Source organism: Populus alba, chromosome 9 (assembly GCF_005239225.2).
Source record: "Populus alba chromosome 9, ASM523922v2, whole genome shotgun sequence".
Taxonomy (NCBI): domain Eukaryota; kingdom Viridiplantae; phylum Streptophyta; class Magnoliopsida; order Malpighiales; family Salicaceae; genus Populus; species Populus alba.
Genome location: NC_133292.1, coordinates 10,633,916 through 10,648,217, shown reverse-complemented (window position 1 = coordinate 10,648,217; position 14,302 = coordinate 10,633,916). Strand labels below are relative to the sequence as shown.

Sequence of the window (14,302 nt, the reverse complement as noted above, 5' to 3'; positions counted from 1 at the left end):
TAAGCATTCATTAATAGTTGATTAATATTTAATATTTAATAAAAAATAAAATGGGAATATATATTTTTAAAAAGTGTGTGGGTGTGTGTTTAGGAAAGGGAAAGAAAAGGGGAATATAGAGTCATATCAAAGACCAAGAAGTTCTAATAAGACACAACGAAATACTTTCTTGTGCTTTGGACCCAAAATGCAGCTTTAATGGGTAAGAATAGGGGCACAGAGCGAACATGCCACTGGCTGGCTCTTTCGATATAGGATTCTTGGATTCAAAAAACTGCTACCAAAATGGAGGCCATAAAGGGAAGTTTGCATGATGGTGTTTGTTGATCAATGGACTGGGAATCGACGTGGGCAGCTGATGCTCAAGTGATGGAGTTGACCACGATTACAAATCATCAAATCAACTAGGGCAGCATCATCCCAAGTCAATGTAGTTTCTAATCCCATGCCCCTTTATGTGCCTAAAGGCGAGCAAAGGTATGATTTCTGATAAAAGAAAATCAAAACTCAAAAACACTGTTCGTTGTAGAAGGAGTTGAAGGCCTAAAGTTTTAAAAACTGGGGACCTCAATCATTGCTGAAGAGGAATTATATGCAGAATTCTTCAAAGAAAATCTCTCCACATCCGACCAAGAAAAAAAAAAAACAAGAACTAGATAGAAGAGAGGTCATAGGATGTGAATATCCAGGGAGTTGATTATAAAACATAGTATCTTGTCTAAGGTGGCATTCACATCATTGAGAGAGGATTAATGTTTCAAGTTAATAGATGATTATGATTAACTTTCCCTTAAGCAGAAACAAAGCCGTTGTGTTTTGTATCCTTACTGCTGTGAAAATCACAGCAAAGGATGATTATTGTTCATCATAGGTCATAACTTTAGCACGACGTATCGCCATTGTGATTCATTTGCTTTTTGCAGGCATGGCGTGCTAAATTCCATAACATGTCAATTCTAGATCATTAGTTAGCTTGTCTCTGTGTCCATTATAAGGATGGTTTGAGCCATTTTGGAAAATTTTACTGTCGTAAATGAAAATTATCACAGAAAATCCAATGATACATCTCTTGTCTAATGGCCCCCCAATTTAGCGACTGCAATATACATTTCAAAGGCACAGTTTTTGCACAATCAGCATGCGATGTCCATACATGATACATGGTGTTCGTTTCAATCACAGGACATTGTAGGACCCTCCATCTTCCTCTCATGTCTCAAGTGCTCGATCCATCTGTTCGAGAGAGAGCCCTGGAGCAGCTTATGAGATGAAAATTATTTCACAGTTCAAAACAGTACTGTCTTCGATGTGATTTGGTAGGTTCCACAAATTTCCCTAGAAAATAAATATTCTGGTGACAGTAGTTTACTTCTCTCAGGCAGGGAGTGAATAAAAATTACAGCTGCACGCAAGACAGTAGATGTTAAACTAGCTACTACTTAACCTTGAGAAATGATGCCAGAAAATGGTCAAGAGCCTTCACCATAGCTCCCACAGACAAAGCGAATCCAGATTCATTTGAATCAAATATAGATAGACACATCAGAGATTATAGTCTCTGTACATTCGGAATGCTTGGATGTTCTGGTGGAGGACAAAGATGACGCTAAATGCAAACACGCAGGCAACAGTATATGGTGCTTTGCACCACACACCATTGGTCAAAGGAGACACAGTCCACAGAGAATGTTTCTGGTCCCAGTTACTCGAGAGCATGACCGCTACCACGAATTGATAACTATGGAGAGCCCCAACAAACCCCATGAATATGTTCCACAACATCAACACAACAAAGCTCTTTTTTACACCTGGAGATGTCATGCCTTTTTCTTGATAATTTCAGCAATAGGTGGATGGGTATTTTTTTTCTAATTAATATATAAAAGACAAAATAATCATGTTGTATAATCATGAGATGAAAGGTAATCAATAATCTCTCCAGGCGACTCCTTAAAATTCAAAAAGAAGGGGCTGGTGAAGAAAATACTCCTTAAGGAGGAGTGGAAAATGTACAGTAGGGATTTTGAGCATAATTCTTTGGTACGTCAAATAATTATATTTCTCTTTCATTTTCTCTAACACCACACCTCCTGTTACTTTTTTAAAAAGAATGTAGTGCCATGGTTCAGCACGCTCTCTCTCTCTCTCTCTCTCTCTTTTCACTCTTTTTCTCTCGATTTTAATCCCTGTTCATATACAGTTTTTGTACGAGCATGCATGTATACACATGCTATAAACTCTACATGCTTGGCAAAAGGTTCAAAAATACAAGACGTGTATATTGTTAGTGTACGTAGTATACTCTACAGCTAGGGCTCGAAGAGGTGAAGAGAATCTAAATGATGAGAAACGAGAAAAGTGTAGAGAAGAATGCCATCAGTCAGTGAAGAATACTGGCAAATATCCAGAGAATTAGAACAATAAAATAAAGGAAGGCATTTTCCAAGGACACATGATCTAGCAAAGCCTCCACATATGGTCTATGTATTTGTCCTTAATGTTTAGGATTACACAAGTAAATAAGTCTCCATGTAAACAAGGGATTTTGGGGTTTGGGCTCGGAGTAGAGAGAGAGAGAGAGAGAGAGAGAGAGAGGCTTCTCGAGTTTACAAAGCTTGGAAGGCCATGTGCTAAAAGCAGCTTTCTTCTTCTTGTAAAGCGACCACGCCCGTTTGCCTGCAATCATGCGGTCTACTTTGTTATAATTTCTCTTCACATATTCCCTCGCTTATTTCCTTTTTTAATTTTTTCTTCTTTCAACCCTCCCCCTGTGCGCCTTGTTCTTATACAAATAATTTTTTTTATACCACACTTGCTTCCTATTTACCAATGTTATTAAACTCATAGCTTAGTTAATTCAAGATCTAATTATGTGGAATAATTCAAGTTAACTTAAATTAATTTAAAATAATATCATTTTTTTTAAGAATTAAAATGATATATTTTAAAAGTTTCTTTAAAAAATTAAATTAGATCTTAACCGGGTTGATCAGATCATTAGTTAAATCAACTACAATAACTCCAAGTGTAATTTCTACCTCATAACCCTTATCAACAACCTCAAGTAATGGATTGAGTTGTGATGCCACCGATACAAATAAAGAATTAGAAAGATTTTTATTCCTTTCCTGTGTGTGAAAAATATGGAATATTTAAAAATAATGGTGCATCAATTCATGCATAGTACATGTGAAAAATCTTGTACCTTGTGCACAGTCCATGTGAAAATTTATGTTTTAAAATCTGAACACCGTTGAGCAATATTAGCACCAATGTGCCGACATGAATTGGCCAAAATGCAACTCCATGTAAGAATAGAATTATGGAGATTAAATTAACTATAGGTTAAACTAGGCGTGTACAAAATGACAACAATAATCAGCTCGGGAAGCGTAGAGAACCACTCGTGCAGAGAAGCCACCCACGCTCTCCAAATAATTACGCTTTAGAGAAAAGCAATTGTGTTGTAGAAAACAAACAGAGGTAATAGATTTTTGTAAAATCAACTTAGTGATATGTGGAAATGTATTTGTGATTATTTTTTAAAATAATTTTTATTTAAAAATATATATATATATATATATATTATAGTTTTTTAAAAAAATTTATGACGTCAATACATTAAAATAATATGAAAATATTAAAAAATATATTAATTTAAAAAAATAAAATAATAAAAAAAATTTCAATTTTTTTTAAAAATACTTTTGAAACACAAAAATAAATAGAGTTTAATAAGCAATATTATAAGACGGAAACCGGCTCAATAAAGTTAATCCAGTACCCGATTAATTCAGGTTTAACTTAAAATGGGTTTAAAAAATTATATAGGAATTAACTTAATTAAATCGGGTATAATTTCACGAGTTAATCAAATCAATTGGGTGGAAGAATTTTTTTTAAGAAATCAAACTAAATTTTTTAGACTTGAATTCACCCTCTAACATACAAAATCAACTTAATGACTCTGCTGATTATACGATAATTGTAGATCAACTCATATGTACTGCTATTAACTTAACCTCTAAACTAATCTTAGAGCTTAATTTTAGTCAAATAGATCATAATTGCCGATTTGCCAGGATCACGAAGAAAAACCAAAATAACAAAAAGGGGCTCAAAAACCATTATATTTCTTCAAAAAACACAGGAACTTTAAAGCTCCAAAAAGTTGATTCGACTCTCTTCCCAAAACCCCGGTTATCTAAAATACCTTTCAAACACAGCCTTTCCCACCCCTCAAGAACTCCTCTCCTGTCTTGTATATATAGCACCTCTACAATATGCTTCTCTTCACTTCCATTTCCATTTCCAATCTCAAAAACCCTTCTTTACTGTTTACACTCTATCTTTAGCGGTGCTTGCTACTACTATATAAAGTCACCACTTGCATTAACAACGAGTGAAAAGTAAGTGAGAGTGAGAGAGAGGAGGAGCCAATGGCTACTGATAAGGCTGTGGAGACAGTGATAGTAGGTAACTATGTGGAGATGGAGACTGAAGGGAAGCCTAAGGACATGAAAGCAAGGTTTTCCAAGTTCTTATGGCATGGTGGTTCTGCTTATGATGCTTGGTTTAGCTGTGCTTCAAATCAGGTTAATTTTCTTTATTCCCTACAATCTTTCTTTCATACTTATAGGAAATTAATGCTTTTCTTGACGAGTTTGCTTGTTTTTTCGTTTTTTTTCCCAGGTGGCTCAAGTATTGCTTACATTGCCTTACTCATTTTCTCAACTAGGGATGCTATCAGGCATCTGCTTTCAGCTCTTCTATGGGTTGCTGGGTAGCTGGACAGCTTATCTAATTAGCGTACTCTATGTAGAATACAGAACAAGAAAAGAAAGAGAGAAGGTGGATTTCAGGAACCATGTCATCCAGGTTAGTTGATTGCTAATTTCAACTCTCTATACAAAAAGTACAAGACAGAATTTTCTTATACTCCTACAACTTGTTAATCCATGTCCTAACACGGGTTACCATGTTTTTCTGTGTATTAATTTTATAATTCTCAATACAACAGTGGTTTGAAGTTCTTGATGGCCTCCTTGGAAAGTATTGGAGGAACGTGGGGCTGGCTTTTAACTGCACTTTTCTTCTGTTTGGATCTGTAATTCAACTCATAGCTTGTGCAAGGTAACTGGGACTCTAAACACGAAACCTGCCCCTTCTTTAACTCTTGCTTTTAACTTTTTCCTCGTTCAATTTCAATAAAATATGGGACTCTCCACAGTAAAGAATCACCAGCCTGACCATTGGGTTTCTTTAATTTTTCTGCAGCAATATATATTACATAAATGATAATCTAGACAAGAGGACTTGGACTTACATCTTCGGGGCTTGTTGTGCTACCACAGTGTTTATTCCTTCATTTCACAATTACAGAATCTGGTCGTTCCTTGGCCTCGTTATGACTACTTACACTGCTTGGTACCTCACCATTGCTTCCCTCCTTCATGGCCAGGTAATTGGCTTTACACTTACCCCATTTTAATTTATTTGTTCTTGACATGCTTTAACACACCATTTTAAATACCAAGTACGAAACAAAGAATGCATGGATTTTCATGCAATAGAGCCATGACACGTTTCCCATCACCTTAGGACAACCTGTCCTTCACATGTTCGTTGTCTTTGAACTCTACAAGACCAGATCCTTGTTGTCCTATTATTGTGTTGCCTTAAGCTCTTAATTAATAGTATAATGCGTTAATGATGGTCATTAACGGGGTGATCATGTGTAGGTGGAGGGTGTTAAGCATTCGGGTCCAACCAAAATAGTTCTATACTTCACTGGGGCCACAAACATTCTCTACACATTCGGGGGACATGCCGTTACTGTGTAAGACAAACCTTGATTTATAATTCGTGTCTTCTACGTTATTTACAAAATTAATGTTTCTACTTTTCTTTGAATTGTGTTTATTAATGTCTTTGCGTTTGAACTTGGCCATAAATTATAAAAGGAAAATAAGAATGAAATGTAAAAGGGCTTAACGTCATTGTGAAAATGACGACTCCTTCACTTGCTAGGACATTATCTGACCAAGCGATCATCTAATGACCAACCTCTGTGTATGAGCTTTAATGGCTGATTTTTTAATACCCGAGTTGCCCTCCTTAGGCGTGGGAGGCAAAAGGTCTCTGTTTCACTGGGAACCCTACGACATGCTTTTTAATGTAGAAAGCCAATCATCTTTTCTATCTGTTGCTCTTGCTTTTATTATTAGAAGATGCCAAGAGGGGTCCGGTTTTATCAGAGATTCCTCTGTGTTAGATTTATGGTTGAGAGGTAAAAAAGTAGAAAAGATAAAAGACAAGATTGTCCAATGCCTCCTTTATCTCTCCATTAAAGCAAGAAGAACCTCATTAATTTCAGATGTTATTGTTGTCCTAGCTAGAGCTTGTCCTCAAAAGCCTACAAAAATGATGACTGATGGGATCTAAGATCACTGCTCTTGTAATTAGGCTCTTCACTGGGTTACAAGTGATGAACAAAATGGGATGTGGTAAGAACCAAAATAATTTTACCACTTGGTGAGGGTAAATTTAATATTTACCCGGGCCAGAAAGAAATATGGAGGCCCGCAGAAGTATCATGTTTGTAAAAATGACAGTAGAAGAAAATCTCAGTAGCTTGTGTCCCATGATAGCGAATGATTCCCTTCCTTCTTTGGTTTGATAGAAATGTTATCATGAGTCCAACAAATTTAACTAAAGAAATGAAGTTTTGGTGAGACAGGGAAATAATGCACGCTATGTGGAAGCCTCAGAAGTTCAAGGCCATATACTTACTGGCTACTCTGTATGTTCTGACTCTGACACTCCCTTCAGCAGCAGCAGTATATTGGGCATTTGGTGACATGCTTCTCAATCACTCCAATGCCTTTTCTCTTCTCCCAAGATCTCCCTCCAGAGACATGGCTGTCATTTTAATGCTCATCCACCAGGCATGCACGTACACTTTGCTTATACGTATATTCATACACACATACGTAAATAAATAAGTAACAAAGTAGTATTTGTTTCGTGTGTTTGCAGTTCATAACATTTGGGTTTGCCTGCACACCATTGTACTTTGTGTGGGAGAAAGCAATAGGGATGCATGAATGCAAGAGCTTGTGCAAAAGGGCTGCAGCCAGATTGCCTGTGGTTATTCCCATTTGGTTCCTAGCTATTATCTTCCCATTTTTTGGACCCATCAACTCCACCGTTGGATCACTCCTGGTTAGCTTCACAGTCTATATCATCCCTGCCCTAGCGTACATGTTCACCTTCAAGTCATCTGCTGCGAGAGAGGTACTCTGCCTTCTTTACATTCTGCCAAGTAGTACTCCTTTACTATCCATCTCATCGATTCGTACTAAACCTAAACATGGAGAATGCCCAGCTTTTGTCAGACACCATGATGTCAAGGTTTGACTGTACAGAGTCAGCGAAAGAATCAAAACTCGTTAATTAATGTCGACCAAAAGAATCATTAATTAGGGCTAATGCAATGAGTAAACGGCAAGAAATGCAGATGGTAGCGTGTGGTCACATTCTAGCAGACCAGACCCGGACCATTCTCCTAACCAGATAATGATATAATTAGGATCATGTTGTCCAAGCCATCTAATGCCATGATACTTTAACATTCAAGCCATTCGAAAATGATATAATTGGCTTGCATAAAGGAACGAGATATGTGCTGCACCACCGAGGCAGAGTATCTAGCCGTACCTGATTCTTCATATCTTGTTTGTACTCTATTAAATTGTCTTGTCTTGATGGACCTTTTCTATGTCGTACAGCTACAAAAATACGCGGGACCCTGAGTCCCCAAGAACAGAAAGCTTTTATGCTAGCCCTTATGATCCGATTCATTATTGACCCAGAATTGCAATTTGGCCATTGTGTAACTCTGTTTTTGTGCTTGCAGAACGCGGTGGAGCAGCCACCGAAGTACATGGGGAGATGGGTAGGGACATACGTGATGAATTCATTCGTGGTGGTGTGGGTGCTAATTGTTGGGTTTGGATTTGGTGGATGGGCCAGTGTTACAAATTTCGTACACCAAATTGATACTTTTGGGCTCTTCACAAAGTGTTACCAATGCCCACCTCCAACAATGGCGCCATCGTTGCCACACCTTAATGCCACGGCAGCTCCTCCACCTCTCCACCACCCACACAACCTTACTCACAGCCCATGATTTTAGCCACTTCGAAGATTGCTAACTCCAAAGTTCTCGTAGTCATCTGGATTCCACCCCTTGATCAAGGGCCTTTCCATCTTAATCAGCTTGCTTGGTAGACCATGGACAGAGAGGATAAAAAGAATCACAACGTGGTTGGCTAGTCAAAATTGTCATGTACTCATAAACATACAAATCCCATCCTACTTTCGTCATAATTCTGTCTTTATCCTGCTTTAGAGAGTTGTTATGTGTTCTAAGGAAAAAAAAAAAAAAAAACGTCTGTATGAAATTTTTGAATGTGTACTTTTTTAGCTATGAGATGCCGAAATGTTTAGCACTCCAAGATTCTACTTTTAGCCCTTGTCGTCCTCCTTTTCAACGTTATTCTGCAAGAGTCAAGAAATAGTAATTAAAGGTTTTCTCTCCTAATTAGAGATCTTAATCTGAGATGATGAATAGTTATTTTATGTTGGAAAATCTCAGCAACACATCGATCGTCACTTCGATAACATGCATACAATCATGCCGAGTAAATGGTGTGTTGGATAAATAAGATCGGAGACGAAATAAAGCCACTTTCATTGATTTAGTGAATCTTTTATTTTATTTTTTTATTTTTTGCTTTCTAATTAATACCTCGATTAGTTTTCACACACCAAACCCAAGTATATGAAGACGGAGACCACAATTATGGGTTAAAAAGTGATGTAGATATTGAATAGCCAAAGAAATTGTTATTGCCTTCCAAGGTTTTTTGAAATATTTTTCTGGTTTTTATTTTGTGACCTTAGAAGCTATTTTATGAATTGCAATAGAAAAAACAACAAGTACAGTATTAGAACATATTTTTTTTTTTTTCAGTTTTAAGGATAGTAGAGTAACGGATAAAAAAATATATATATAAACTATCATATCAATTTAACATTAATGTTTTTATTAAATGAAGTTATTTTATTATTTTTAAAATTTTCAGAGTTGGCTAAATTAGTTTGATCAGGTCACACATCAATTAAGATAAGTCAATCAAGTTTCACTAAATCAATATAGTTTCTAATTTAATTTAAAATTTAATTCAGGTTAATTTTCAAGTTCATGAATTTCTAGATCTACTTGTTGAGTTGGGTTTAACATTGATTGTCAAAACTACACTGTAATAATTCTTTTACATGATATCATCCTCATGCTTTCATCTAAGAATTCTTTTTGCAAGACCCTTCTAAAATACAAGTTTTATCCTTATATTTAGGGGTTTGTTCAATAAGACCCTTCCTAAAGTTTATAAATTATCTGCTTTCTTACCGTTATACTTTTTTAAAAGCCCCCCACCCCTCTCCTGTATTTCACTCTAGCTCAACCTCTGTATACTGTTACTAGAACTAAATAAGTCGTTAGGATTTGACTACATTTGACATGAGATAAACAAAAAATCACTAAATTCAGCCATCAAGTGAGAATTTAACAGCATCCTTCTTCAATTTTGGAGATAAACCACTCGAAAGATCCTTATCATCATCTACTATCCATGCTGCCTCGTCACATTAGCTAGTCCATTCTAAACTTCCATGGCAGGATTTAGTGTCGCCTTCAATTTTTCATCTCATTGCCTCATCAAACCTCTGCTCCCCCCCTGCAACAAGACATGGGGGGTGCTTAGATCGATCGTGAAAATGACGTGTCAGGCAACAAAGTCACGACCTGTCACTTTCTATGCAAACTATACCAAGCTCATTCCATGATTATAGCAGGTGACTTGACCTGGTAGAATGCCAACCAGACAAGTCCCTGGTGATTAAAAAGAAGAGAAAGATGGATAAATGACGTAAGGATTGAGGCTACTCTTGCTCAACTTTTCGAGTGAATAAGGCTGCTAGAACTATATGCCATGAAGTGTCTGATGTGGGAATCTAATAAAAATCTGCCACTATTTATAAAGGTTATAATAGCAGAGTCACAGAGGTGCTCAAAGTTCCCTTTGATGACAGACCTCGATCCCTTTATAAGAGCATGCGACCTCCATGAAAAAAAAAGCTTCATGTCTTTCTGCAAAGGGTGGTTAGGTTCTTGCACGGTTTCCTCCTTTATTCGAAAGACAAGAAGACAATGGTGTACGTGAGGGAGACATGCTCTTTGGCTTAGTTCTTGCCTATGAAGTGATTTAAAAATAGTAAATCCAGTCATATTTAGTTTAATTATCGAGATAAAATGTGTCTTTTGGCCCTCGAATTTAGTTTCTTCTATTTTGAAATTCAACCAAAGATAAGTTAATAATACATAAGAGGACATGAATAAAAACCCGGATAGAATCTCAAGCCCAATGAACGTGTAATATATATGAAAAAGGTTTTTCTTTTCCATAGTAAACTTTGGTTAATTTAATCATTAGCTAACCCGTTTAACTACTTTCTTAATAAGCAGATTAGCCATCTTTAGAGCCAATCACCTAACCCTATTAAGGAGATGATTAAACATATTAAAAACTGAATTAAATTATACTTATTCATCATCCACTACCCGAGGCAAGGAAAACATGAGATTAGAAGTTCAGAGCCTCTATAAAGCAGCTAAATATTCAATTGTTTGGAAATGGAAATATATTAAGGTGTGATAAAAACGAATCGAGTAGAGGGAAAATATGGTGAAAAGATTAGTGAATAGCAATGTCAGAATCAGAAGAAAAAAGAGAAAGAAGAGGAAAGATAAGAAAGGTAGAAGATCTTCAAATCTCAACGTACTGTTTCCTGTCTGTCTTTAACAGTATAATCTTTAATAGTATGACTTATATGCAAACACACCACTCCAACTTCCAATTGGGCCAATACAAGATGAAATGAACTCCAAATCTGAAGAGATATGATTGTGATTTTTTTCCATATAATTCATAATTAGATTGAAAAGAGTGAAAAAATAACTGAGTATTTTAGTTCCCTAGAAAGTCAACTTTCTCAATGGATGGGAAAAAAAAGATCTTTAAATCAGAATCTATTTGCTGTAAAAATCTTTGTAAAACCCGTTATTCAGTAATTCGTGGCCAGGTAAATGCTAACCAAACTCACCAGGCATTAGGGGCTCTGCAGTAAACTATATTTTTTAGGTTTGAAAACCAAGTATTTGCCATCCTTGACGAGTTTTATTCGCACCAAATTTGATGTTTTTTGGTGGCGATTCATATATTCTGAAGTGCATGGTGGCTATTATATCTGTCTTGGCAAAGAAGAAAACACATCTCAAGAATGTGCAAGCAAAGCTAACAGCCAGCCCACTTAACCCAGATACTTCATCTCTCAAGGTAAGAAATGATCGGCAGTCTGGTGTAGCCAAATGTCATGGCAATTATATTCTCCAAATGATATGTTTATGGAAACCCAGTCCTCGAGACCTAAAAGCCCAGCAAAGGATTTGAAGACCGAACTTGGGCCCTTCCAAAATCACAACATTGACTTGTTCCAAAATATCACCAAGCTCAACAAAGAGAATTATGCCTTGCAGTAAGGGAGACCTCCCCGGTGAGGTCCACAATAATCTGTGATAAATGGTTACCCATAATAAGCCCACCCTAGAGTTTTTTTTTTTACCCTAACCACAACAGTGAATCTTGACCAAGAGAGCACCACACGTTACAAAGAAATGAAAGCAAGCACCTCTGGGCATGTATGGTTTAGTAATTGACAGCCTCAGCAAATGTTCGAAGTTTTTTGCAGCATGTTCAGCATTTGAAAGGATGCTTCCAGATGCCACTCAAGATTGGTCACCGCATTTATTTCCTGACCAAGAACCAGTGTGTTTTGGTCCCCATTCCATCATTACAAGGAAACCAGATGAAGCACAGCAGCAAATGAGCAAATCCCACCACCAAACTCACTGAATTGGTTCCCATTATAAATCCCACTCCGATAAAGGCAGCTTGGTTGATTTATGCAAAATTATTTCACCGACGGAGAAAAACTTGGTTGCCATTTCTCAGGTGGAGTTGAAGGTTCATTCTTCTTGCCATGAAACAACCCATCAGGCCAGCGCTGCTCCTGCAACCCGTTTTCAATCCCACAAGCATAATCTAATGGAACTAATTAAGCATTGTATCTTGGATTAGCGGCTAATCAAAGGAGTGAGTGGGATCTTAAAACGAGTAGACCACCAGTGGAAGCGTGGAACCACACAAGATGGTACTGCAAAACAGGGAGCTCCCATAATTGGGGTGAGCTTTGCATTATTCGAGAGCTTTATGCACTGATGTGGTTCAACCTTTCCAAGAGAGAGAGGGGGGAGTAGTCTAAATAGCCCCCCCTTCAAACCTGCAATTTGCGCCCACAAGACCAAATAAAGAGCCAATAAAAATCTGAGGGCATCAAAAGTTGGTCATTAAAGAATACATTTCCCTTTCATGGCTCTTGAGAGTCTAAAAAGCAATATATCAAGCAAGATACAGAGATCAAGAAGCGTCGCAATCTGAGGATAAAATAAAAAGATTAAGATGCCAATAGAGCTTGAATCAAACCAGCATGTATATTCATATATATTGTGTATAAAAACAGTGAGAGATTACAGCTTAGAACAAGATAATTGTTTCCTTCACCAAGATCCAATCCCTCTCTACTGCCCCCTACTACTTAAGACCTATCACCATCATACCGATTTGAAACCTTCTAGCAACTTGAAACCAAACAGACAGACAATCACCACCATTAAAAACCTTAAAACAACATCAAGACACTTGGATAGAGCAAGGAACCCATTAAGCCCAAACACTAGAATGAGTCGCCGAGAAAAGACCACCTAAAAGACAACACCACTAAATGCAAAAGCAAAGGTAAAAGAGGTGGAAATAAATCAGTAAAGAGGAAGACTTGATAAAAATCAAGTCTCCCTTTTACTATTTCCACTCCATACCCTAAAATCAACGCCCACTATTTGGACACTCCCTGGCAAAATGGCCAGTCCCGCCACAGTTGTAACACCCTCCTCCACCTCCTCCACCGCCGCTTCCACCACCATACCTTCCACCACCTCCACCGCCGCTTCCACCTTGTGGACAGTCCCTGGCCATATGCCCCGACTCCCCGCAGCTATAACAGCCTCCACCGCCGCTTCCGCCATACCCACCACCACCACTCCCTCCGTATCCTCCACCACCACCTCCTCTCCGACCGCCTCCATAACCTCCACCCCCATACCCGCCGCTACTACCTCCATATCCTCCACCACCTCCGTAGCCTCCACCACCTCGGCCTCCGCGGCCGCCGCCTCCGCCGCCATAACCACCACCACCATATCCACCACTGGATCGGATGCCCTGAACTGGGTTTCCACCAGGAGCAGTGACATTAGCAGCCTTGGTACGGCCATCGTCAGAGCTTTCAATCTCAAACTCAACCTCTTCGCCGTCTCCAAGGCTGCGATACCCTTCAGATTTGATGGAAGATTGGTGAACAAATAGATCATCACCGCCATCATCAGGGGTTATGAAACCAAACCCCTTTTGGTCACTAAACCATTTCACCTTCCCTGTTTGCCTCTGATCGCTCATGGTGTTTTCTTGAAAACGAAAACCCTAATCTTGAAAGAGAGAGAAACAAGAAAGGGTGTGTGGTTTTTGGTTGTGTAGGTTAGGGCTTATTTATACAAGGGGGAAGCGAGTGACACGTCGGATTCTTGTTTTGAGAATAACAAAGAGACGGCTGTTAGAGGAGATCAAATGGTTGGGGATTTTTGGTTGATGGATTTGTGACCGTTGATCAACAATAATCAGAAGAGATAGTAGGGGTAAGTTGGGAATAACGAGTTTATTTATTAGAGGATTGTCTATCACATGTATTTGTTAACGAGTATTCATTGGGGTATTTTAGGAATGGTACAGGGTTTAGGGTTTAGTTATTGTACCCGACTCTGGGTTTGACTTGGAAAAGGACTTTGGTTACTTAATTATCGAGTTTGCCAGTGCGTTTCCTGATCACTTTAGGTTTATTAATTCTCTCAAGAAGAAAAAACCTCGTTTCAGTTTTTTTTCTTTTCTTAAATTCTTGGTCTTGATTCGGTGGAGAGTATGACAAGTTCAACAAAATCAAGAATTAATTCAACAAGTCACCTTGAGTTAATTAATTATTTAATTTGTAATTAATATTTTTTAAGTGA

General features: G+C 37.8%; 2 protein-coding genes across 2 annotated transcripts; one reads left to right on the top strand and one right to left on the bottom strand.

Moving 5' to 3' along the window:
* The first annotated feature begins 4,242 nt into the window (after positions 1–4,242).
* On the top strand, positions 4,243–8,532 carry LOC118058796 (auxin transporter-like protein 5). The gene is made up of 8 exons (XM_035071551.2): positions 4,243–4,595; positions 4,693–4,878; positions 5,021–5,133; positions 5,278–5,461; positions 5,742–5,839; positions 6,740–6,947; positions 7,039–7,296; positions 7,919–8,532. Exons 1-8 carry the CDS (start codon positions 4,440–4,442, stop codon positions 8,189–8,191), a joined length of 1,476 nt encoding a protein of 491 aa, XP_034927442.1. The 5' UTR covers positions 4,243–4,439; the 3' UTR covers positions 8,192–8,532.
* A 4,125-nt stretch (positions 8,533–12,657) lies between these two features.
* LOC118058795 (glycine-rich protein 2) lies at positions 12,658–13,774 on the bottom strand. Its single transcript, XM_035071550.2, has one exon. The coding sequence runs from the start codon at positions 13,695–13,697 to the stop codon at positions 13,068–13,070; it is 630 nt and encodes a 209-aa protein (XP_034927441.1). The 5' UTR covers positions 13,698–13,774; the 3' UTR covers positions 12,658–13,067.
* Positions 13,775–14,302: the final 528 nt, after the last annotated feature.

Bases quoted from the DNA above. Each gene is read 5' to 3' on its own strand.
- LOC118058796 (XM_035071551.2), top strand. From the start codon at position 4,440: ATGGCTACTGATAAGGCTGTGGAGACAGTGATAGTAGGTAACTATGTG. The intron at 5,840-6,739 runs GTAAGACAAACC...TTGGTGAGACAG, and splicing joins GGGGGACATGCCGTTACTGT to GGAAATAATGCACGCTATGT. The intron at 7,297-7,918 runs GTACTCTGCCTT...TTGTGCTTGCAG, and splicing joins AGTCATCTGCTGCGAGAGAG to AACGCGGTGGAGCAGCCACC.
- LOC118058795 (XM_035071550.2), bottom strand. From the start codon at position 13,697: ATGAGCGATCAGAGGCAAACAGGGAAGGTGAAATGGTTTAGTGACCAA.